The following is a 25830-nucleotide window of genomic DNA, read 5'->3' as shown; positions in this document are numbered from 1 at the left end:
TCCTGTGATTCCAAATTAACACAGCTGTGGATTAAATCTACCCAATTTAGACCTCCTTTCAGAGCATGAATTCCTCCCACCTCTCCAATAATAACTTGCACACACTATTTAGCTCCTCAAAAATTAGTTTTATAACACCTCCGAAAAAGGAAGAGGCTGAGATTAAGTTAATCACAAATTAAGTGGGTAGAGACTATGACTTCAGTTTCATGTATGGATGTTAACCTTGTGTTAGGAATGAGTCATTTGGAAAAGAAATTTAAAAGAACGTGAAGAATTGAACTGAAATGTCAGGATTCTGCTGTTCATGACAGCAAGACAGCTGAATGTTTATCTTTTACGCTTGAAAATCTAGGTGCTCATTTCATCTTGCCGGAAGGAAGATACCTTTGTAAGATACATGAGGAACAGCTCATTCAGGAGATCATCACCTTAACTGCCATTTTCCTTATCCACAACCAGAGATTTCAGAGTTCTGACTTAACATCATCTTTTCTTGATTTCAAAACATCAAGATTTAGCACTGGCTAAAAACATGGGTTTTTTTAAAAAAGAAAGGTATAGAATACAAATTATCTGACCTTTCAACATAATCCATCTATATTAAGTCTTTCCATGCTTTTTCCCCAATATTTTATTAACAATTTTTTGAAAGCTCTCTCTGCAAGATCCACTGGAGATTCTCACCTCATGAGAACACATCGCAGTTACCCAAACCCGGAGGGAAGCAAGGCTTGGTACTTCTGATACAAACCCCAAGCAGATTAAGTGTGTTCCCGAGGCCTCTGAGCAAGCCTGCTGAATGTCACACAGCGGTGACAGAGCTCAGGAGACCCTCATGTTCTCAGCATGCAGCGTCTCCACCATGGGACGCTATTAATAACTGAGCAGTGCTAAGATTGAACCAGCTTCAAGACGACATTTTCCCTGCCTTCAACCTTTCTGTTTCTCGTAACCATGAGAAGTTCCCCAAGGGGAGAAAAATAGTTGCATTGCTATTCATTATGTGTGCACACGTGAGAGGTTTTGCCGAATATTTTAACTGGCAGACAAATATTCAGAATTGGCTCGATTCCACCATTCTCTATAAAACCGAAATCCATCCACACATGTGACTAATTCATTTTTCTGGAACCCATCCAGCGCCGAGTTAAATGTGAAATGACTTCATTACAGGACCATCCGTTCTCCCCACTATTAACAAGCTTCTCAAAACAGCAGACCTGAGCACAGTTTACCTATGAGTCTTCATTAAAATAAGTTTAAATAAAGGCTATGTGTTTGGTGAGCTAGGGAAGAAAGAAAGAACAGATATTAAGAAACAGCCTCATGCCTCAGTGCAGCACTATAAATCTACTGAATGAGCCAGCGCAATCCCCAGTAGTGATTACTTATTAATAAGAACCGGCAAATAACTGCCAAAACTCCCTCTGCTGTGAGTACTCCACGATAATGAAATGCAAGTAAGCAATAACTGACCTCAAAGTTAGGTGTTAATTATTGGATGTGGTCTGCCTGCAATCTCCCTCCCTTCCAGCCCCCAGGCTGCCTCAGGGTAGGGGGACACCGTGGCAGCAAGGACCCCTGCATCCTGCACCAAGCCTCAGTGTTAGAGACGGAGTCTGTCCCTGGGGCAGGGAACTCGGCGCACCTCTCTGCCCACCTCACACCATCAAAACAGAAGTCTCAAGAGGATTCCAGTGAACAGGAACATGATTCTCACATGGATAAAAGGCTGAAGCTACAAGTTATCACGCCAATTAAGGTCAGGGGGTATGTGGCCCAAGCTTGGGAAGAAACTGTAAGTGAGGCAGGCATAACAGAAAATGTGCTTAAGATGCTGCATTTTACTGTCTCAGCAGCCACACCTGTGAACAACCACCATACAGGATGATCCTGAGCAACTAACCAGCCTCCACAGTGCACAAACAATGCAATCAGCAGCCAGGATAAACACTGAGATACTTCGTGAGAAAAACAGACCAGAGAGACAAAATTATTCCATGGTATTTCAAAACAGACAAATAAAAAAGATTAAGGATCTGATTTGTTCTAAAGCTCCTCCATGAGCACGGTGGAATCAGGACATACCCTGGAGTCACTTATGCAGATCTACATTAAATGCAGTAAAGTACCACCTATGAAAACTATTCCTCTGAGCTGGAAAGGAGCACTCACTGTAAGTGAAAACCAGAAGCCTTTGTACGTGGAAAGTTATGCTCCTATATTTCTGAACCTGTCCTTACGCGTGGAGTTACAGGAGAGGGGGAATTTCAGAAGTTTCTGAAGTTTGGAGGATTTAAGCACATGTCTTTATAAACGATGTTACTAAATTTCTAAATCAGGTCCCTCATTAGTGTGTTATTTTTCATTATCGGATATGTGGATCATTTAATTTAAGCATAAACTGTAACAGCCCTGCGTACTTACTCCTGCAACTAACGTTTCACAGGCCACAAAGCACCTAGGACTTCAGAGTCTCCCAAAAGGAAGTTTGTACTGGTGTTGGTCGTGCATGTCCCACACCCGTTCCACCCAGAGCAGAAAGGCTGGAACAGCTGCAGTGATTTTTCAAACACTGCATGCTGTATGCTATCAGCAAGGAGCTGCAACACAGATCAGGAAGCGTTTTAGAATGTGTTGTCTCTGGAAAGTGACAGGTGATGGCATCTGTGATTTTTAAAGAGCATTTTTCCTACCTAAGCCACAATTTTTAAAGTGAAATTCATGGCAAACCTAAATGAAGTTCATCTGGCACGCCACTCCTCCATCACGGGGTGCAAGATTCCCTCACAGCAAGGCTGAGCTTACCTCCACATCAGCGTCTGATGAACAGTTGGCCGTAAGTGAAAGACATGGTTACTGACTGCCAGGTTGTGTTCCAGCCGGAAGGGCTCCAGTACAACACCATCTCTCACGGGAAACGTCAGACGCAGCTCATCATTGTGGTTGGCTGGGATCGAAGAGGGAGAGAAAGCGTGAACTTTCCCTTTAGCATCTGCAGTGCGATAATAACGTGTATATTTATACAGAATAGTAACAAATGGCACAGTGATCTGCTACTGAGTCTAACTTAGAAGGTTCATACACACAAAAAAGAAAATCACAAGTAACTACATCATCTGATACAAGTGACAGGGCTCAAACTGATAGCGATGGCAACCCCAAGTCTTCTGTTCTCCCACACTTAATGTTAGGACCTTAAGCATTCCGGCCACAACAGAAACCAGGCATGACAAGAATTCCTGGTTTTTATTACTGGATGTGTTCTGTGTCCAGACTTACTCTGTTGGCAGAAGACTGACAACGTATCTCTTAATTATGGCAAACTGTGATAATACTTATTTTCCCTGCTTTGAACTGGGATCATCATTACCCAATTAGTTCCAACTGTTTCATCAGCTGAAACTATCCAACAACCAAAGACACTGGTATCCAATTACTATCTGAGCTCATAAAATGAGGTTTTGTGGTAACTTACAGCTAATCTATGAAGTCTAAATGTCTTTAAATGCTGTGTTCTTGCCCAAATAATACTGCAGGCCACGTTCTACTTCATTTTTCAGCTATCCTGAACTCCAAACACCAGTTGCCAAACGCTAATGCGGCAGCAGTTATTTTACAGAAAACATAAAGGTTCTCCAAGTTCCCTAGTAAATGATATCTCCTATTGTTCATTAGTCACTTCGAAATCTCAAATATCTTGTGCTAGTACACAGCCAGAGAGATCTTATTATTCCTGTGCTGTTCCCAGCCAAATGTAGCTGTGACGTTGAGTGGCTTTGAAAGAAACATATATCAATTTTTGGCATACTACTGAATATTCTTAAGAAACTGTATGGATCACAATAGAGACACTGCTATAAATATTCACATTTTTCTCTGTTCTGCAGTGATGTTCAATGAATGGCTTTGCCCTTGAACAAAACAGACCACAACGAAAGTTCATACAATAAACAAGCCTACCAAGCACACAAAACGCAACCCAAAACCAAGCGTTTTATCCTCAGGAAGCACATCAAAGGACTACCTTCAGGAGTAAAATCCTTACAAGTTTACCCTGGAAGAACTTTTCTGATACTCTGTTTTAGGAGGGGACAGAAATCTTTCTCTTTCCTGTCCACTGGCTCTAGCGAGCCTGCATTGTGCACGCCACATATCACAACTTAGCAATTCCAGCCTCTCCCAGAGCAGCCATCAGAGCTAGTTTCCAGACTCTGAAACATATGTGGCAGAGAACAGAGGGACAATACATGACTGTGGGGGCATTCCATTTGCTACTCACTTGGAGGTGGTGGTAAAGCATTGATATTTGGTTTAATGTCAGGTGGGAATGGTGGTTTGACATCCTGGTTAGGTGACAGGTATGGAGGAATATTGCTCCCTGGAGTCATAGGTGGCGTGGGGTTTCCTGGAACAGGTGAATGAGGGTAATTTGCCACAGGTACCGGCCTTGATGGCTAGAAAATAAATAACATCACATTGTTATTGCAGTCTGAAAATAAGAATAATAAGCCTTGTGAACTGTACCGCTATCAAACACCAAAGGCTACAAACAAGGTAGGGAGGCCCCTCTGTCTCCGGAAGGACAAGAAACCACAGGACGTCCCATAAGGCCTTTAGGGAAGAGGCAGACTAGGAAAACAAAGCAGGAACTGAAACCAGCACACAAGCCAGCTTAATTCAGGCAATGACCAGATACAAGCAAGGCTGCCAAGAGGCTTATCGCATTCCTCTGAACACTCTCTTTACAAAACCAACCAGCCATTCGCTTCAGTTTTTCCACACCACCCCAACCCACCCCGTCCTTTGTTATCTCTTTGGCTTCCTCCCAAAATAGCCCCAGTGCACAAAAGCCTACATGAAAAACAAAGTCCAAAAGACACACAATTAGAATGTCTCTGTCCCTTTTACTTCCATCTATCCTTTCTTCCACCCCTGCCCAACTCATCTACTCAGAATGAAAGCTCTGGGGGTCAGGGGATGTCTTTTATTCTGTGTACCTACAATTTTGATTCTGTTAGTTTGCTGCTGAATAAGACAAACTAAGAGAAAAAGTATAGTTAAGTATAAACAGTAGCTATAGTATTAAAATAGCATTAGTTCTGTATCTTGTAATTAAAGGGATGGTTGCAGTCAACAGAATAAACCAATAACGATGATGTGAAGGAAGCCGACATTAAACAAAACTGCAATTGCATGGTACTTTCTTGTAATAGCTTGTGTACCATAAGTGCATACACAGGAGAGTATCAGAAGATAAAAATCTTTACCGACAGCCAAAGTATCAGGACTTCAAATCTGATTCTGTATCTAAATGCTGCACTGCTAGCCTAGGATACTCCAAAGCACACAAGAAGAGAGATGCATTCTGAGATCTTAAGCATTTACATTTCCAACCATCTTTGCTTTTTTCTTTAACACATACAGTTACTATCTCCACAATCACCACAATCCAAAGGTTCCGGTCCTGTCTGCGGCAAGCCGGAATTTTTCCCCTAGCCAAGATAATCTCCCTTCCTAACAAGGTCTTTTATTTTCTAACAGGCGATATTTGAATACAAAACAGGGGATGCAACGGAAAGACCACAGATTCCCTGTTAGAACTATCATGTAAACAAAAAACTTAAACCCCATCTAAAATAAACACATGTAAAACGTATTAAAAAAATCTATCCCTTAAAAACTTCAGAGGTATCTTCTGCTGTTATTTTAGCGTAAGTGACTGCACTGTAATTATAATAGTTGAGGAGATATCCCCTCCTCGTGTTCTTCCTGGCAGTGCACTGCAAAAGCTGCCATGATGCAACAGGCATTCCTTTGGGTACCACAGTAGACAGCTTGGTTGCACGTAGAACAGATGCTCTATAGTAAACGGGTTTGGGGATTTTTTTCTTTTTTCCAACAGTGTTTTCGGCATGAATCACACCGGAACAATTCCAATTCAACACCAATGTGCAACTTGGATTCTTTCAGCCTACATTCAAAATCAGAACATAGTCCAGAGACCTCAACAGCTAATGCTTTAAAAGCAGGTCAGACCGTCGATGGTCCTCCCCATTTTTATACTTACTGGAGTAACTGTGTGCAAAAGATCACTTTTGTGAGCACTTTAAACACATCAAATCTCAGCAGGCCCTCAGTAGAAACCCATATTCGGATAATATGAAGCGCTCAAGATGTATCCATAAAACAAGTTTTAGGCAACATTTTAACAATTCTAATTCTTGCCCAAAACAAGCAGCACAGAGGGAAAAGAAGGAGAAAAGCAGAGGGAGAGGTCAGAGGAAGTCACGCGAACTTCAGTTCGAAGATGAATTCTACAGCTGGAACGGCTTTTAAGTTTAGGCTGGCTTAATCCAACAGTGACCACTGTAGGTTTGAAATGGGGATGCTGCAATGTGGAACTTGTTTATTACAAATTTCCAAAGTTGTATTTTTGCAGGGTGCCATGATTAGGTGAAAATATTACACCTGAATCCCATTAGATACTTCTTTTAACATGCTATTTTTGAAGTGAAACCAATGTTTTCTTGTAAAAGCCTCTAATGAGCTGCAGTAACATTCAATTTTCTTTTTGAACTGCTCTGAAGTTACAATGCAACTTGGTTGATTGACTCGATTCTGTGATATCCAAAACATAGGTAAAAACACTGTGCTGCTTTCCCTCTTTCCTTTAATTACGTAAAAGCAGTATCTATGAAGTCATTAATGTGACTTAACTCAAAAACGTCTTCCAGAATTCAACAAGATAATTTAAAGATTCTCACCTTGTAATACTGCCCCATGTTGACCGTTGGAGGAGGGTACTGCCCCGTGTTTTGCTGACTTGGCATCCTCTGTCCAGGATAGTTGGGAGACGTAAGGGGTCTTGGAGGGTTGGGAGTGGGGTATTGACCGGGCTGGTTTGGAAACTGGCTATTTGGTCCATACTGCTGGTTTCCATAATTCGGCTGTTTCATGACAGAGAGGAAAGAAGACAAAGATCTTTTTCATGCAAGCAGCTGTCTCTAATTGATTATTAGCATACATTCAATAGTGGAATCAAAACTAACAAAAAAAAGCCTCCAGGTGAATACTCCTCAACTTAGTGCCACTCACGCCTAAACCAGGGCCCTGATGGCTGGAAGTGAATACTCACTCAAAAGCATCAAAGTCCCGCAAACCAAAGTGGGGTAAGAATAACCATGTACCTTAACACACACAAATGCTCAGCCTTGCAGCACTGTCAAAGGGCACCATGTTTGAAGAAACCAGAATAACAACCAGATGCAATGTTCACAAAATCTCTGTGTTTTTGCAAGTGCTACCAGCCCCATCCCTGGGGCTCCTTTTCCAGACGGAGAATGAAACCACAAAAAGTAACATAAAAATAAAAAATCCCGGAATGGGCAGAGAACAGACAGGTGTGTTGTCCATCTCTGATTTCTCAACACAACTGCTATGCTGGCCCTGTGCTAGAGTGTTTAGCAATACCCAAACAACTAAATAGAAGCTGTTATTACTAGTCATAAACACCTTGCTAGTGCTCGCTAGTACTGTGCTGCAGTTTTGGAATGAAAGTCATGAAAACTGGAACTTCGAAGGTAATAAAATGTCCATTTGAAAAATTAACTGATTAATAAGAAGTTTCCACAAATGAAACTTTCAAAAACCAAGAAGCAAATAGCATCTATCGGATCTGCAGAATTCCAGACCAGCAAGCATGTAACATTCAGGGCACTGTTCAGTATCGACTTCTTGGGAACACGGTCATATTCACTTACGATGAAAAACCTGCTTCTGAAGCAGCAAAAAGGGATTTACAGTCTTCCTTAAAATATGAAATCTGAAGATAAAAATTATCTGAACAAGCCACATTCTGTGTTTTCTTAACTTAATTGTAGAGTAAGTGGCAGTATTTACAGTGAAAAGCCTTCCCAGAGAAGCAACTTTGGCAAAAGCACATAACTTTTTTAGTAAAAAAAAAAAAAAAAAAAGTTTGCAGATCAAGAAAGAAATGGAGCTCAATCATAAATGTTTGCTGTATTTTCTGCATGCTATGGTACTCTGCTGTATGTTTTCTATAAACTCTTACTACCGTTATTATAGTCAGGGCAGTATCACAATATTCAAAGCTTTACACCTGGAGCTATAGCTGATGTTGTAGTCTCAGTTTAATACAGAATGTTACCAGGAGATTATCTCTGAAGCTAGTAACTCGTGGATAGATTATAAAGACATTTAGGTGCATATAGATGCTGAGACTGGGTGAGATTCTCAAAAGCATCTACTGTCTAAATCACACCAGTCTGAATAGTAAAATGCATAGGTGATTTTTAAAATCCAAAAGTTCGTCTGTTTACACCTTTGGTTGTCTAAGTTTCTTTAAAATTTTGACCCCAGGTGTTTTGCACAAGGTCATAATACATGTCATTGGCAATGTAATTTTGTCTACAAAGCCACTCAGATCTCATTTAACAGCATGGGAACTTAGACAGAAATACCACACTCCAAATAAACTTATATTAGATAAATGCTGACACTGAGGGATTTGAGTTCAACACGATTTATATTCATCTCAGTGCCTATTAAAATCAAACCTCAAGAAGTTTGGAAAGCAATTGGTCTTTAAAATAAATGTTATTACTATTGGTGTTCATACAATGTATGCCCTATATTTTTTTAGAACAATAAAACCATTAAAAAAAAGCACACCACATATGTATTGGGCTCAAATTAAGTGTTTCACCTTCAACATCTCTTTTAAATCATCATGTTAAACAAATCCACTCCTGTGAAGCAACTCTGCTTAAGGTCTATGAATTCACCGTCTAGCATGAGAATCTCAAAGTGACATTTTGAGGGCTGAGCCAGTTTTAGGCCTTTCTTGGTTTTAATGACTGTCATCTTGACTAACACAGCAAGGGCCAACCTGAACACTTTAGAAGCTAAAAAGGAGGAGCTGCTGCAGCTTGTATTTTAACGGCAGTATTCCTACCACGGCTGGAACAAAGATGTACTTATCTTACAGGGATGCACATCACACGTTACCCAGCATGTTGCAACTTTCAGTCAAAATAATAGCGTACATAAAAACATAATTTATTTTATTACCTCTCCTGGGTACGGTCTCTTTATGCCCTGTATAGGCAAAGACTGGGGGCGTGGGCCTGGGTAGGCTTGCTGAGGCATCCTCTGCCCATGGGTGCTGAAGGGACTCATTCCAGGAGGCCGAGGCTGGTTCATGCCCATGGGTGGCCCACTCATGCTGGAAGGCGTCATTCCTGCTCCCATGCTTGCAGGGTTCATGTTGCCTGGCATAGAAGCAGGGCCACGAGGACCAGGCTGGTTCATAAACTGGTTGTTGTAAGCCTGAGTTGGACCCATCTGGAAAGAGGAACAAACCTTCAACGGAAGAAGAAGAAAAAAAAAAAAGAATAAAATGCGACATGCATTTAAAATGGGAGGAGGGAGCTGAACATGCTTTTGGGGGAGGGACGAAGGGGAGGATTTATGTCGCATTTTCCTTCAATGATCTCCAGCATTTGATGGGCAGTGATGTCATTTATAATAAAAATCCAATTAGAATTGTAGGAGGCGTAAGAGAGAAAGACAGACGTTAAGTCTAAGGTGAGCAATTAAATAATTTAAAGTGGCTAGTCTATTACTGTAAGGTTAACAGGTCAGGAAGGTGGCTGTGTAAATACAGCACAACGTTACAATTTCTAAGACATTGTACTTTACATCACCTGACACCCACGTACTTCAAAACTCAGAAAGGTAAAAAAGCTAAGAAGGAAAAAACCCTCAATTGATCAAACCCTTGTTTATTTCAAGAAAAAATTATTACATGAAGTCATGACATGCTGCAGGCTATGGACCACCGGAAATGCATGTCTCGCATAGCTGTTCTCATAGACAACATTATTAAAAAGCAAATCTCTTTGCTACTGTTGTTTCCTTGTTTGAAGGGGAAAAAAAACAACAACCAATTGTAGCTGGCAAAATAAACAATTACTCAAGCAGTACAAAACCTATTCCAAGATTCTGGAACCTTTCATAGGGTACTCAAATTTAGAGGTTCACAGGGGGAGCAAAGGCAGCAATAATATATCACATCAGACACAGCCGTAGATGCATAAACTTCAATTTTTTTAAGGGGCAATCTCCAAATTACAAAATAGGAGGCAAGACTTACCAGGAAAAACACAGGAGACCAACTCCTACCTATATACACACATTCCAGTAGTTCTTCATAAGCATTTATAACCATGCTCATGCACCAAAAAAAAATAAGCAATAGAGGAGGCACCCTAATAAAGATGGGAGTAAGCAGGACAGCCCAATTCCCTGTAATGGTCCAGATCAGGGGGGTATGAAGACGTAAGGGTTGCTCTCTTACCGGTCCATACTGGTTCATGTCCTTATTCTGCGTTTCCTGAAGGGCTGCCACAGTGGCTGTAGCTGTAGCTGTGGCTGTAGCAGCTGCAGCTGCAACTGCAGCGGCGGCAGCAGCTGCAGCTGGCTGGGTGAAATCAGCTGGCGGCCTCGTGTGTGGGGGGATCCCCATTCCTGCAGGGGTATTTGGGCCTCCAGGGTAACTAACAGGTAGAAAAAGAAAGAAAGAAGGAGAGAGAATTAAGACGTGCCTGGTGGATTTTGTTTTGAACGTGGGCGTGATCCTCATCTGGAACTGTTCCAAAACCACGTATCAAAGCCTGATGAAAGCCAGCAGGAGAGGTAATTAGGTGTGTACACGCGATAGAAGTGTTGCTCTGGTGCAACAGTCATAGGGCTGCCACTGGGACTGCAAGGCACCATTGTCAGTTGTTTGGGGGGCAGTGAACTGCTTGGTAGCTTACTGCGAAGTTGAACTGAAATCCTGCAAGTTACTGCATGCTCCATTTCCCAATAGTGCAGGGGTAGACTGCACAGCAGCTTGAACAGTGAGCTTCCTCCACTACAGTGCGTTCACCTGCCTCACCGATGAATCATGCCAAGTGCTCCCAATGTTGTAAAAGCATTCCTCCCTGAACCTCAGCAGAAAGGCCGGGAGAGACCCAGCTCTACTGGATCCCACACAATGTGTTTTCCGGTGCCTACCCAGCTCTCCTATTGATCATAAGATAAATTAACCTAAACCATGCCTTTCCCACTCCAAGACATCAACTATTTTTATAAATATGGGCCAGTATACTATGCCCATTTTAGAGATGTTAATACAAAGCGAAAGAAACCTTCTGACTTATTCAAGGTCACTCAGTAGATCAGTGGCAGAGATGAAAGAAGTTCCCCGAGTCCCAGGTTTTACATTCTTCACACTAGACTGAGTATGCTAACAACCTTTTCAGCAGGCTTTGCAGAGGGACCATAAATACTGGTTTCAGTTAAGTGCACTTTACCACTCTTGTTTACAAAGCATAGACACAGAAAGTCAAAATGTAACAAAACCCAGGCTATTAGCTTGGTTTATTTCACTAATGCAGCATTTACTTCCCCAAAATAAATACACAGCTTGACCATCTCTCTTAACAAACATCCACACCCCCAATTCTTTTCAAATTCCTGCTGCAGAATAAGTCTTTGGGCAGAAATATCCCATTGCATAGGAACCTACTTTGCCTAACACTCAAGATTATCCCTCCATACGCACGTAGAAATTATACCATCAATACCTTTCACATCCTGGCCTTATTAAATGTTAATCATTCCTAAGCTTGTGGTCTGTTTAACAATCTCTCTTAATTAAAACTTTATTTTGGGGGGTTTATTAGAGCTAATTGATTGACCTAAGCCATTTCCATTTACTGTGATGAATTTCATTGCAGTTTGGGTAGCTGACTTCCGAAGCTATAAAAGCAGTAGGCACTTCAGTTAACCAGCATAAAATAGCTACTGAGACTTTATATAATTAAAATAAACCCATGACACTTCTTCCAGGTCACCAAAACAAGCTGCATCAACTATTTACATCCATTTTTCACCTCACACAAGTATATCTTACCTGCCACCAAAGCCTCCACTTCCAGGATAATTGGGCCGCCCATACATGCCCTGCTGTATGTACGGCTGAGTGGAGCCTGCCTTGGTTGAAAACTGTTGCTGCTGCCCAGCAAACTGAGGGGAATTGATTCCAGGGTTGCTGGTAGTCATCCCAGAAGCCATGGGATTTCCTGCTGGGTTCATAGGGTTGTTAGCATTTGCCATTGGATTTCCCAGCACCTATGAGTAGAAACATGAAAATAAGGGGCTGTACGGTGAACTACTTCAGGCCAATTAAGTTGATTTGCTGCAATCGATAAATTACAATATAACCACCCTGAACTCTAATGAACATACCCTTGTTGGTATCTAGGTGCACGTTCCTGGTGATTTCTCCTTCTCTTTTGCCATTTCCAAACAAACAAGAGACTCTGATCTCTAATTAATCTTCCACAGGAGATTTTTAGCTAGATGGAACCCCAACTAACACATTTATGAAAAAAGTTATAAAAAAGACCTGCTAGAACCATGCTCTGTGGCTGACAAATTCATCCGATTAAGAGGAAGTACATGCTTTATCTTTTTTTTTGACATAGGACTTTGAAATAACTTGCAAACATTCAGTCTTGCTGGCATACTGTAAAGGGTACTACAGATGCAATAACTGTGAAAGAACATATTTCAGTGGCTGAACCTGTTCTTGAATCTAACTCTCTCTAAAGTGTACAGAAGTCTGTCGGATGTTTTTTTTGCTTCTTAGAAAAGAGTCCTCTGTTTTGTTTTTAAAAGGACTTGGTTTGCTTGCTTGAAGCATTTTTTTTTCCATTGAACCAAAATTGCTATGATTGCCATTGAGATGCAAGTATGGCTGCATGGAAATCTGTCTCCTACTTGGGAAGAAACTTAGTGGTCATGATTTTTGCAGAAGACCAAGTCACCAGCTTTGGGAATTTCTGAAAGGGAAATGGTGAGCCCGGCTCATTCTTCTCCCTTGGGGGGCATGAAGAATTACAGGAAACCCCATCGTTCATTTCAATCTGCTCTGAACAGCTACAACCAAGCTTAATGCTTCAGAGTTTCACCCTTCCCTTGCAGTGATTCTGAAGAAGCATTTTCTTCTTTATACCAAAGCACTTTTTTTCTTTTATCGCACATTCCTCCGAATTATCATGAAGGGTTCAAGTTACATTACAGTGTACTCTTGAACTTGACAGCACAAAACTCTTTAGTCTTTTTTTTTTTTCCCTTCCCTTTTGCATTTTTAAGTGTGAAAAACTTTCACTTGAAACTATATTTCTATTTTCTGGCCAATATATAGACCTACCTGTTTACTCAGGTGTTTCTCTCCCAGATGGGATACATTTTCTTTTAAGGTGTTAAAAAGAAACCAACAATAATAAATGATGTTATAGATCCTGTAACTGTTTCCTCTCTTTATTTTTTGAAGAAAGATTTTGCCACAACTAGTGCTTAACATAACTGCCATGTGAGCATATGGCTTGGCCCCTGAGTGATTTCTTTTTCAAATGGCTCCATCCATAAGAATTTTGTATTTAATTTTCTGACCAAAATTAAAATAATAAAAAAAAAAATCCACAGAAAATTTTATACGGGATCTAATGTCACTTGATTTGAAAAAGGCAGAAAATACAAGTTAGATTTATGTACCATTTGCACTCATTAAAGATGGTGATGTGTTTAGAGCACTTCATCCACGGTGTAAGACAAGGCTAGACTGTCTTGAGAACTTGATTTGTGCCACATCCCTTGGAGAGCACACTATCACAAATAATTGGCATCTCCTTCATTAAAGCTGCTTCTTTTTTTAATAGCATAATTCAATATACATTGCAGAAGAAAAAGAGAGGTAAGAATGGAGAGAATCGAATGAAAATCCAGTTAAGTCTGGCTCTCACCTGGAAGCCAGGAGCTCATGCTTTTGCTCCAATGCATATTGAAATATTTTCGCACAGTAAGGCAGTATTAACAGAAGAGGTTGAAAAGAGCACAGCCTATAGCTGGTAGTTAACACTTCAGCATGGGGGTAGACTTGGCACTGGACTTCACCAGCCCACAAGTACGACACAACCCCGGCTAAAATCAACCATAACTGTGAATCTAGCTAGAAATTTTATTTTTAATAAAACAACTCTTCAAATTCAATCTGAAACTTTGAAGAGGTTTGGGATTACCCCAAAATCATGCATTTAGTGTTGAAACCATACAGCGCAAAAGATGTGCTAAACCCAAGTCTGATATTTGCATGCAGCTAAAGGAGTTACTGACTCAAGCCCTCAGACACCTGCTTTCTGATGCCACCAAAGAGGGCACGACGAGAACAAAAATTAAGTATGTACAAGAAAACACAGACACTGTTATGACACTGTCACAAGAGGATTTTCCAGAAAGCTTTCCATGCTGCAAAAATTAGTGAAACTCCATATCTACAGGGGAGAGAGCATAAAAACAAAGCTTACCTGGCTTTGAGAGGTGTTAGTCACACCCCATACTGTGGTGACCACTGACAAAGAGCCTGGAGGCTGGTTGGTATTTTGCTGCCAGGGTACAGAATCGTAAGGGAAAGACCCATCACTGCAAAAACAAATGTTTAGGAGGGTGAGATTTTGGAAGTTTAAACAGTGACAAGTTGCTGGATGGGACAAAGGGATTAACAACCGACATTACCTTAACTCCCCACTCCTCCTCCCATTATTAGCCTAGTACTCTCAGAGGCATAAAGTTTCTTTAATAGCAACATGATCATACCAAAACCACACGGAACTAACGAATTCCTTAAATATATTGAAACACGGGGCTTTTACCATAAAGGTCTGTTACCAGCGAAAGTAAAAATAAACTCAGGGGCCAAGTTTCAAACAAGGGCACTAAGCAAGTTGCTCAGAAGCACTTATTTTTTGCAATCCATCTCAAGCTCTTCAACAATCACCGCTTCAGCTGCCATTTATCAATTCAATTAGATTTTGAGACCAGACTGCAGCTCCACTGTCTGCACTGGGTCCCCAAATGGCCAGAAAAGCCTTTAAAGGAATAGCAGTTCAACATCATTTTGAAAGTAAATTGAAATTCAGATAGTGTTCTCCCACACGATGGATAAGCTGCATGCCAAAAACAGTATTAGCTAATCAGCATTCTAGAAAATCAGCTGCAGATATACAACACATCTTTCAGATAAATATGTGGATGAGAGGATTGGGTTTTTCCATTACCTTTGTCCACAGATAAAAGCAAACATTTCTTACAGTTCTTTTCATATGAAGACATTGGTGGTTTCAAAATGAACACAGGATAGGTACGCATCTAGTGTAATTAACGAAATATGCTAAATCCAGTGAAAATAACTATTAATCCTATAACTGTAAAATATATCCCACTTGAAATTTGCTCATTTTCATACTATTAACTTGTAAATTAGTTTTCTATTTGCATATATGCACACATACACACACGTGATCTTTCCTTATCTATCTATCTATATATATATATACACACACCCACACCATTTAATACACACACACACTGCTCTCTTCCATGATTTTCAAACACTATTGACTTGCATCTTATATCAAGAATTGCATTTTTCCCTGGACTACCAGCTATCACTGGAATTCTATCCAGGGCTACCTTGCCTAAAGAATCCATACAAGCTCTTTGAGCGCTGTGTCCACGTGCTTCAAAGCCTGCACCGTACAGCGCCACCCAATTAACTCATACGAGACACAGCGAGGTAACCAACCTGCCAAAGCCCTAAAAAGGGCTCTGTGGCAGACCAGGGCACTGACTCTCCCGTGTCCCCAGGCAGCACTCCAGGCTTGGACCACTTCTCCTTCCTTTTGTGCTGTGAGCCAAAATCAAGGACTACTCATGTCTTCATTCTTTAGCCTGTTCATAACACCTAGTGTAAATCATTTAAGAATAGGAATCGCATTGCACAAAGAAGTGCACATACACGTGATAAAAACCGCCTATGTCTCAAGTAACCAATAATCCAATAACACCACCAGCAGCTGTATAAGGCAAAATGAAACAATGAATACATTGTACAAACTAGCAAATTTCAAACAAATTCCACCATGCTGTGCCAGCACAACAGCATTGTATTAGAACATAACTATGAATTTGAACTGACCTATTTGTTTCAAAATACCCAAATTGAATGAAGCAATAAAATCACAAAATAATTAAAATGAATTAAATTAGGGAAAAGAATAATTTCCCTTAACAAATAATTAGGGGAAATTAATGGAAAATTGTTATTCTCTATAAGATGCTTGACATGTAACGTTTACGTTGACAGCTTCCATACAAAACAATGTGCGAATAAGGGCATATTTAACACCTTACAATCAGTAAGTCCTCCTAGCCCATTTTTTAAAACAATACTGTCTCTCCGAAGGCTAAACATCTTCCCTTCTCATTCAAAGGCTCAGAAAACGGCTTCGGTGACTAATATTTGCAAGTGACGCAATGCTTCAGCAAGTACCCTCCACCAGCATGGAGACAAATGACTAACCCAGAATTTGTGACAGCTATCAAGCCTTCCTTTTTCTCCTGCTCTGAATGATGCCTCCTACTTTACTTCCTTCTCTGACTGTTTTTGATGATGTCTGCTCTGTGATTTGTTTGGATATTTATGGCACATATGAGTGTTTGTATACTTCAATGACTACAAAGAAGCTCTCTCTATGCCATAAGCAGTTAAAGGACTGACTGCAGCCATTCCTCTCTATTCCCCACCGATGGTGCTGTGCACAGGTAATAAAACCCGAGGAACAAGGCAAATATTTTGCAAGTGTATGAGTAAATAAGAAGCGTAATGACAGGCAGGAATCAAACCACAGAGTCACTGAAGGTTCTTCTAATGCAAATATGCTGTACCGTTTCTACGCATACTCAAACTTTGAGCTAGTGATGCCTTAGCCTGCTGTTAAGTAGTTATAACTATTTCTTCACTTTCTTTGTCTCCAAAGCATGTTTCTCTTACCCGTTCCTCTCCTTCACAGTACACAGAAGAGGATTTCATATAGCGTTCCATACTTTCCAATGGTAGAGTCAAAGCATTTGTTTAGTGGAAGGCTGCACTGGGCTCTCCAAGACTATACAATCACTTCATCTAATTACAAAGAAGAATAAATCACTCAATTAAAACAGATGACGCCTCAAGAAACCATATTGATGGTTGAAACATGATGAAAGCCTCCAGCACAGGACGCAGCATAACACATGAAAGCCAGAAAAAAAGACTAGGTATAGATCTGTTGAGAAATATTCATTGTGCACATTAAATCGCATGACTATTGCATTATCCAACACAGGACTCAGCTTTAAATCACAGAAAACTTTAATATAAAAAATTATGACGACACTGAAATAGTGAAGGATATGCCTTGGCCCTAATATACACTTACTGCGCTAGACCTCACTTCACTCAAACTTCACTTTAGTGACCCCAATGAGAAACAGACGGCATTCTCGTGGTTTGCATTCCCCAGCATGATGCTCTGGCCCATCACCAATTACACGCATGTTTGAGTATGACTTTTGACATACTGGATACAATACCCACCGTTCCTCCACTATGTGAAGGCTTCTTTGGTTTCAAGCGGTAGGAGATACTGAAACACGTGCCACTCAACCAAAGAATTACTTGTCCTGCCACTTCTCTCTTTCAACTTGCATTTCTGTCCTTAGACAACCCAAAGGAATACTCCTACCATCAAAGGAAAATCCATGTAAGTACTGTAATGAAACGTGACCAATCCAATTCTCATTTGCTTTCCACTATTATTATACAGAGCTGTGAATTATTCTGAAATCCCTTTCTTTAATCGTGAAAATGGCCGCCAATAGAGAAAGAAGCTTCAACCTCTCCAGCCACAGCGAAATGCTGCCCACAACATTGTTCCTGTTGAATGGTACAAGGGTAATTAAGTCTCTCACTACACCCTGGAGGGCAGTGAGTCAGTACGGGCTCAGATGGAGTCCACTAAAAGAGTATTGACTAAATTTATAATAGTGTTAATGAACCTATACATACTACTGGTCAGCATTAAAGGCCAAACAGCAGAGGAAACCATAGCGCAATGAGGAAGAGATGGCAGGAAATTACTTCTCAAACTATGATATAGTGAAACTGCAATCAAGGAATAAGGATTTCTTAGCTGCTGGCAAATGTACTGAAACCACCTGTAATACAACACTCATGTCGGAGAGGTACATCGGGACTTAGGTCTAAACAGCTTCCCTTAATCCCAGGAATAGGGAAACAGAACCAGGCAGATATCCAGCCTCTTTGGAATAGTTACAGACTTCATGTCAGACACAAACTGTTAGTTAATTCTAATAAAAGCTGCTTAATAAAAAGTGAGCTCTGTAAATTAATACTAGTCAATTACTGTAATTTATACATGATTTGTGGCATTATTTGAAAATGCTGTATTTTAAATATGTTTATGTTGTCATTAAAGCAATTGTATGTGTATCTGATACTCTGTTTACATGTCTTCATTGATTGAGGAAGGAGAGATTCAAACGGTTTAGTGAAGTACGCATCCCTAGAGCATTGGTACTTTACATGTTCTGGAGGAGGATAAAAACTGGAATTATACCTTCCCAGTGATTTTCCACATCACTTGTTGAGAAGGCCAGGTGTCTAAAACACTACTTTTATAAAGCATCTATCTCTGCTTTAAACACTGAAAAATCTATCAGCTACTCTAGAAAAGCACCAGATGTTGGCTGTCTCAAAAAACCGTTTCACTCCAAGCACTGCAGTCAAGTTTCCCGCAACTGGGCTTTCAGTGACTGGTTTCTGTTGCTTACCCTCAAGCCAGCTTTACAGTTTCGTAGGGGTCTTTAATGTTTCTGAAGCACTGTCATCCTACCTGGCTGGTACCTGACAAACACAAGAGTCCACACAGTCCTTTAAATCTACAAACTGTAAAATAACTTCTTCAGCTGACGCCAAGATGAGCAGGTAATTGCCAGTGTAACACTGACTGTCACTTCTCCCATGTCTTCTTTTGTCACTCATGGACACCTAGAGAGGAGAGCATCTGACGACAAGGAGTGAGGTGTCAGAGATCCACCCAGGCCAAACACTCCTTTGCAGTTACACATGGCCAAAAACCAGAACGGTCCAACTACAGCCCAAAACCAGGGCTCGTGATCTGTTCTTGCACGCTGGCACCTCTCCATATCTGCACCTCACTCTGCCTCTACAACTGCCTCTGGGCGCCTGTGTGCTCAGGGTGCCCAGCACCCCGTGGCTGTATTCTTGGTCGGAGCCTCTAGGTGACACTACTTTAATACAAACTAAAACATAACAATCTCCAAACAAGGTGCCTTGCTCCTGGCTTCACCTCTCTTTTCCCCCTAAAATCTCATTCGTCTGCAGTGGAAAAATATCACAAATCCCACAGTCAGAACAGGAAATAAAGCCCCGCGTAACTGTAGCACCAATACACATGTTTCGTGCCCCTACTGTTGCACGAGTAAGGCAGCTTAGCTTCTTTCATTCAGGTTTAATTCTTGTTTTACTTGGATTTCTCGAATGAACACCACTCACGTAGCTGTAGTTATTAATATGGATTCGGTTAGCAACCCTTCTTGATTAGGGCACCACCATAATCTTATTTTAAGCATACTGTTATTTAAGAAAAGACTGTTTTGCATGGTGCAGTGCAAATGCTGAATTCAAACCGCCTTTTTGAGGTGCTCCTGTTATGGAAAAGGGATTAATTTCACCACATTTTTATAATTTTTGTATCAGTATGAACAAAACCTAACAACTTCTTTAAAAATAAAATCGCAAGAAGAGACAAAACACTATTAGCAGCTTTCTGCAACACTAAAATGCTCCAGGAAGGACTTCAGTTAATTTTTTTCCAGTTTGATAAGCTGTGAAACCCCAACAATCTATTCATAAATAACAGATCAAATGGATTTTTAAAATTTTATTTATTTATGGTCAAATTTCCACTGAAAATATCCTTGGCCTTGACTACTAATTTGATTAAAAAAAGCCAATGGGACACCTGAAAGCCAAAATTTGTTTCCGCTTACTGGCAATCAAAAACATTTCGAAGATCTGCTTTTGTTTTCTTTTTAAAAACTCTGGACATTTAGAGGAAACAACTGACTTCTCATTTCCATTGAGATTTTTTTTCAGGGGAACAAAACCAACGCCTCACCAGCACCATCTTCATAGGGCTAAAGTGCTTGGCCAAAGCGTTTCAACTTGAACACTTCAAATTAGTTTTTAGTCTAGTTAACATATATTAAAACACATTACTATTAAAAAAATTTCATAACACAAAATTTAACCAAGTTATCCTTTGACTTTTTGTGGTGTGTTTTCCACAGACTGTAGAAACCAGTCTACACAATCTGTTCTCTCTTCACACAGAGGAATGAATACGGCAGAACAAGGAGACACCCATGTAGGAAGGACCCAAAGAGCACTTACAGTCAGCAAGGAAATATGAGGACACATCGTAAAGAAAACAAAGAATAACTACCTCTGTACATCACATGCTGACATAAAGCAAACTAAAAGCCAATGTTGTGTACAGGTATCCTATGGTGTTTCCATTAAAGATGAGGAAAAAAGAGGGTGCTGTAGCTAGTGTGGGTACTAATACTGGCTTTGGATGGCTAGCAGTAATCTGCTTTTGATTGATGCTGCCTATGTGATGCCTATGCATGCCTTCCTCAAATACATTCCTCTAGTTGGCATTCTTTGAAGAAGTTTAAATGATATTGGTGTAAGTTAAGGCTCTGTCATGTATTTCACTAAACAAACACATAAGACAGAGTCCCATCCAAATCACTGGGTGTATTTATGTAATGCAAAAGTGAAAAAAGTCAGTTTGGAAGCATTCTGCAAGACTTTATTTCCCTCTACTTCTTAATGGCGTGACCCCAAACACTCAGATCTTACAGCTAAAATGCATAGCTCCAAAAATTATTCCCCCGCCGATTTCACAACTTTGTTGTTTCCCTCCACTCTTTCCAACTAGATGAATGTGTTCTCTAAGCCTTTGGAAAGCTTTGATTCTCTCAACACCAAATGCGCAGAGGATCCATACCTAGTCCTTCCCTATCAAGAAAGAATCACCTCAAGCATTGTTTCAGTACTGGAGGTTGCCTGTACCGGGCTGTGAACAATGTAAACTGAAGAGGAAGAGTGAAAGCGGTTAGAAATTTCATAATTGACCGTAAAAAGAAGGAAAGCCGTTTTCTGGCAAGCGGTTTGAAAACGCAGAAGCATTCTGAACCCGTTCTAGGTGAGCAGATGCAGGTGAAGCAGTCAAAAGGCAAAAGCAGCAAGGCATTTATCAGCTCGGTGGTTTGGATGGCACCTGCAGCTAGCAGGTGGCTATCACCCCCGCCTCCGCTCTTTTAAATATCGACACACATTTACAATAACCATTCATGCAGCCACACACATACGCACAATACAGCCGCCTGCGTGGAGACTGAGACGGCAAAATCGAGCCAGCAGTTCAGCAGGTGATGCAGAGTACCTCTGGAAGCTGAAAGCCTTTAACTTTTTCTTTATAGTCCTGACAAGGCCTGTGAGGCCTGGATGACTTATGACTGCGCGAGGTGGGAACGCTGCCTTCCATTTCACGTCAGGTTGCTACAGGTCAGGCTGTGACATGCTTGCTGCTGCTTCCTGGCGCCTTACTCTACACACAGCCTTATCAGTTAGAGAGCCATGCCTGCAAAGTGCCATGCTGCTCAGCAAGAGTTAGCGTATCTGCATCTAACCCCTGAAATTAGAAAAATGCATCGGTCCAAATAATTAGATTAATTCAGAAGTTTCTGAACCTGCAAACACCCACCCCCCTGCATACACACACAGTCCTGCTACGTTACAGATTTCATATATGTCCACGCACACGTGTGTGCGCACACACACAGAGATACAGAGATAACACAACTTATTTCTGTCCATGTGGAAAAAACGATCACAGCTATGCAGGTAAGAAACAAAATGCTACTGAGACCCGCTCCTGCCTCAGACAAAGCTGAAGGGGTTACCGTCGTCTGACATTATGGGACTACAGCATCCATCCGATCAAAGGAAAAAAAGATTAAAGCATCACACCCAGTTCTATTGTCACACAAGTAGACCATGCAACGCGTTACTACAGCCCAGATTACAGTTACAAAATCCACCGGTAACAGCCCTGCTATTAACATGCCACCTGTTACCTTTTTCAAAATGCTGAAATTATCTTATGATCGTTTTCAGCTTGACAAATGCAGTTTAATCTTTATTGCATCTCAGAGCACAGACCTGCTTCATCCATGTCTTATTTATCTCACATGTGTCGGAATGCAACCCCGAGCCCTCAGTCCCCCCCTGCCACCAGGCATTCCTTCTGCTCTGCTTTATCAATATACCTGGGTTTCCATATCCGACTGCTCCTTTACAATAAAAAACACACCCACCCAGTATTCTACCATTGCCTGTTGCCTTGGTAATCCAAATGCCTGGGTACTCGCTGATTATCGGCGAATGAGACTCGCATTGTTCACACCGCAGCGCGTCTGCTATGTTAATGTGAGATAATGGCAGCCAGAAGACTCCTTTTGTTCCCAGCTTTGCTGTTTATTCATAGTGCCTGGAGGTCAGCGACTGCTACAACAACCGGGGAAGGAACCGCTGAAAGCGTGAGCAGATTCCACTTCTGCTTTTGCCTCTGAGACAGGGGGAAACACGAGCAGCCCCGCACAGCGAGAAGGGCACCGGGAGCGCTGCAGTCTGACTCACGCAAGGTGTAGCAGGCGGCTGGGAGGAAGATTTGATGGACTTGCACTTCCGAGATTTTAGATGAAGCTGATTTACGCTCCCCGACAACAGCAAAAAAAAAAAAACCCGCTTTCTTCAAGAGGCGGGGCGGGGAGGGGGCCAGCACAGCACCACCGCAACTTACGGGAAGGGAGCCGGGCTGGGGGCTCCGGGGCTGACCGGAGAGCGGGGGCGAGCCGCGCCGGCGGCCAGTAGCCCGCGGCGGGCAGCGGCCGGGGCGAGGGCGGCAGCGGCTCCCGCAGCCCCGGAGGCGCGACGGGGCTGGAAGCCGGCTGCCGGGGAGAGCCGCCGAGCAGCCCCCGCGGCGAGCGGCGGCTCCCGCGGCCCCCGGAGCGGAACGGGCGGGGACGACAGCGGCCGGGCAGGGCGAGGGGAGCCCCGGCCAAAGGGCTCGGGAGGGGAGGGAGCGCTGCGCTCCGCGGCACACGCGGGGCAGGTCTGAGAAACGTCTCGCCGAGACGCCTCCGACACTCTCTGCCTGTCAAAGTTGTTTGGAAATGCTGTTGCTGACACAGTGACACGGGCAAACAAACCATCACATCCTATCTCCCCTGACGTGGTAAGTGGGAAAGGAGAGCACAAACAGACCGTGGTTCCTTCCGCCCCGCATCCTCAGCTTGGTGGAGATGAGGACATTCAAGAAGATGCCCCGGCTGGAGCGCTATTCCCCATTCCCGGAACAGCCCTTTCACGGGAAGAAACCGCCGGTTCCTGCTAAAGGCACTGTCAGGATCTAATTAATGTCACCGACCCATCCGCACAGGTTGTTGATGTGCTCTGTCTGTTGAGCAGGCTTTGTTGTCATCTCCAGCCAAAACCAGTCAGGGATTTTTTAGTAAGAATTTCTAACCCATTTCATTTTAGGGGAACCATTAGAAAAACTCCCCATCACTGCAAATAGTAACGACTATTTCCTTTTCTTCCCATTGCCATACTAAAGAGACTTGAGAACCCAACTGTATGGCAATAGCAGGAATAAACAGAATGACAAAATCGTTTATCAGGAATTCATTCCTTTTCTAATTTATTTACAGGGAAATCCTGCAGAGGGTCACATATTAATCTCAGTGAATGAATTACAGATAGGTGTAAATCAAAGGCATCAAGAAAAATATCATATTTTAGACAAAAATACACATCTGTGTTCTTGTTGCCAAATTATAAAAAAAGAACAAAAATCTTTTAAAAAGACAAGGTATTTGCCATCATTTATGCCAGTAATTTGTTATATTTTTTTTTTCACTCCACTGATAATTGAAAACGTCGCCAGACTGTAGCACTCCCTCCCTGCTTAGAAGCCATGTCACCTCCTGGCAGGCAGGCTGGAGTGCGATGCTGACAGCGTGGGTACCCAGCAAACAGCTACTCACCCTGCGGGAGCCACGGGCTCTGCCTCCCCCAGCCCTTCTGTGCCCGGCCAGGACTGCCAAACATCACGCCTGGACCGGCACTGACTTATTTCTGATGTTCCCCATCCAAAGGGAGTCAATCCAGTCAAAAGACTCCCCATGATTTTAATGAGGTCTGCATCAAAGGGCTAGGCGAAGTACAGCTTTCAGTGTCACCATGCAGTTAGTTACATGCTGACAGTCAAAACTGGTAAAAACTAGGGGTGTTGCCACAGCTGAATGATTTTTAACTCCAGCACCATCAGAAATGAGTTGGTCTCATTGAGAACAAGTGACAGAGGGAACCGTCCCAACATGCTGGAAGAGGAAAGTGACCTAGACTCAGCACAAATTATCTGCTTTTGAGAGCAGCCCTCATATAAAGAGCGTGATACTGTTGTGATTATCACTAAACAGTAAATTGTAATCAGACATTTTCAGGAACTGGATGTTCAATATGGCCCAAACACTAAAATGAAAGCTGTGTTTTCAAAGGTGCTAGTTACCGTATTTTAAAAGCCAGCATAGACAGGGTAAAACCTGGGAAGGTCAGATTTTGCCTAAGTCAGCAGACATACCTTAAATAATATTTGCCCCCCCCTCCCCAAAATTGTATCTAGTATATACAACGCTTAGAGGAAAAAAATGTAGAGCACAAAACACACGTACTTATCAGAAAAAAAAAAAAATCACAAAAAGTATAGTAGTTGTGTTGCTACATTATTCTTACTGCAGTAGCACTCACTTCGACTCTCTAATCAATACAGAAGCCCTATTTTCACATCTGTGCAAGGTGCTGTACACACAATAAAAGGCAATCCTTATCCTATACCTTTTACCAAGCATGTGAAGAATATATATTTGAAGTTAAGTTGCCCATTGTTGTTCTCAGAGATCATGTCTCTCAGTCTCCCCTGTTACCACAAGAACTGACCACAAACTTACCTCACCTAAAACGAAATACAGATTTTTCACATGAAAATATTACAGGTTTAATCATTAACAGCTAATGGTTACACTTTACCAGTTTTCAACTAGAGAGTACTAATCATTTGCTTTTAGCCTCAACGTTCTTTTACGATTTTCTTCCACCTCCTCCCCATAACAAGTATGTGCACTTAAATTAGTACCAGTGGTTTCACTTAGAGGACAAGATGGGCAAACAAGTCTTGGGGCAGCATTTTCAAGCAACTAGTTTTGTCTTTACAGTGCTTAGAGCAACAGCGGCCTTACTTAATACTGTCCTGAACAACTCTTGAGGGCTGTTTTTTTTCCTTTAAGAAATGGCACTTCTGCAGAAACATTTCTGGATTCTGAACTTTTCCCTGATTTTCACCTAATGGTGGATTTTAACATTTCTTGACAGAAAGGCAGACAGAAGAAAAAGAGAGGCTGCTCTTGCAGAATCAGGAGTAATTAATACAGGTTGCTTTACTGGGTATATTCTCTTATATTAGGATTTACCATCTGTTCAGTCTGTAGTTATATTTATTTCATGAACAGAAAGATTCTTTCAAAGCCCTTTCATCTTATCTTTCACCTAAAAAGTTTTGTATTCTTTTGCAAATATAGTTCCTGTACGCCACAGCCACATGCAGTAATGAAGTGATCCCCGACTTCAAACCGATGTATAAAACA

General features: G+C 41.7%; 1 protein-coding gene across 10 annotated transcripts in view; it reads right to left on the bottom strand.

Annotated features, from left to right (window-relative positions):
* Nucleotides 1–25830, bottom strand: part of ZMIZ1 (zinc finger MIZ-type containing 1) — a 352580-nt gene that overhangs the window by 21138 nt on the left and 305612 nt on the right. For 8 of the 10 annotated variants that reach the window (XM_063339621.1, XM_063339622.1, XM_063339620.1 and 5 more), the window contains 7 exons: nt 14442–14556; nt 11987–12204; nt 10385–10583; nt 9097–9387; nt 6771–6953; nt 4286–4460; nt 2812–2953 (listed from right to left, as the gene is read on the bottom strand). In XM_063339621.1, coding sequence (XP_063195691.1) covers nt 2812–2953; nt 4286–4460; nt 6771–6953; nt 9097–9387; nt 10385–10583; nt 11987–12204; nt 14442–14556 — 1323 coding nt within the window. Of the gene's footprint in view, nt 1–2811; nt 2954–4285; nt 4461–6770; nt 6954–9096; nt 9388–10384; nt 10584–11986; nt 12205–14441; nt 14557–22443; nt 22845–25830 lie in introns of those variants that run through there. The other 2 variants (XM_063339630.1, XM_063339626.1) reach the window with 2 other exon arrangements.

The sequence above is a fragment of the Chroicocephalus ridibundus genome, chromosome 6, assembly GCF_963924245.1.
Source record: "Chroicocephalus ridibundus chromosome 6, bChrRid1.1, whole genome shotgun sequence".
In the NCBI taxonomy this organism is placed as follows: domain Eukaryota; kingdom Metazoa; phylum Chordata; class Aves; order Charadriiformes; family Laridae; genus Chroicocephalus; species Chroicocephalus ridibundus.
This window is presented reverse-complemented; position numbering and strand designations above follow the sequence as displayed.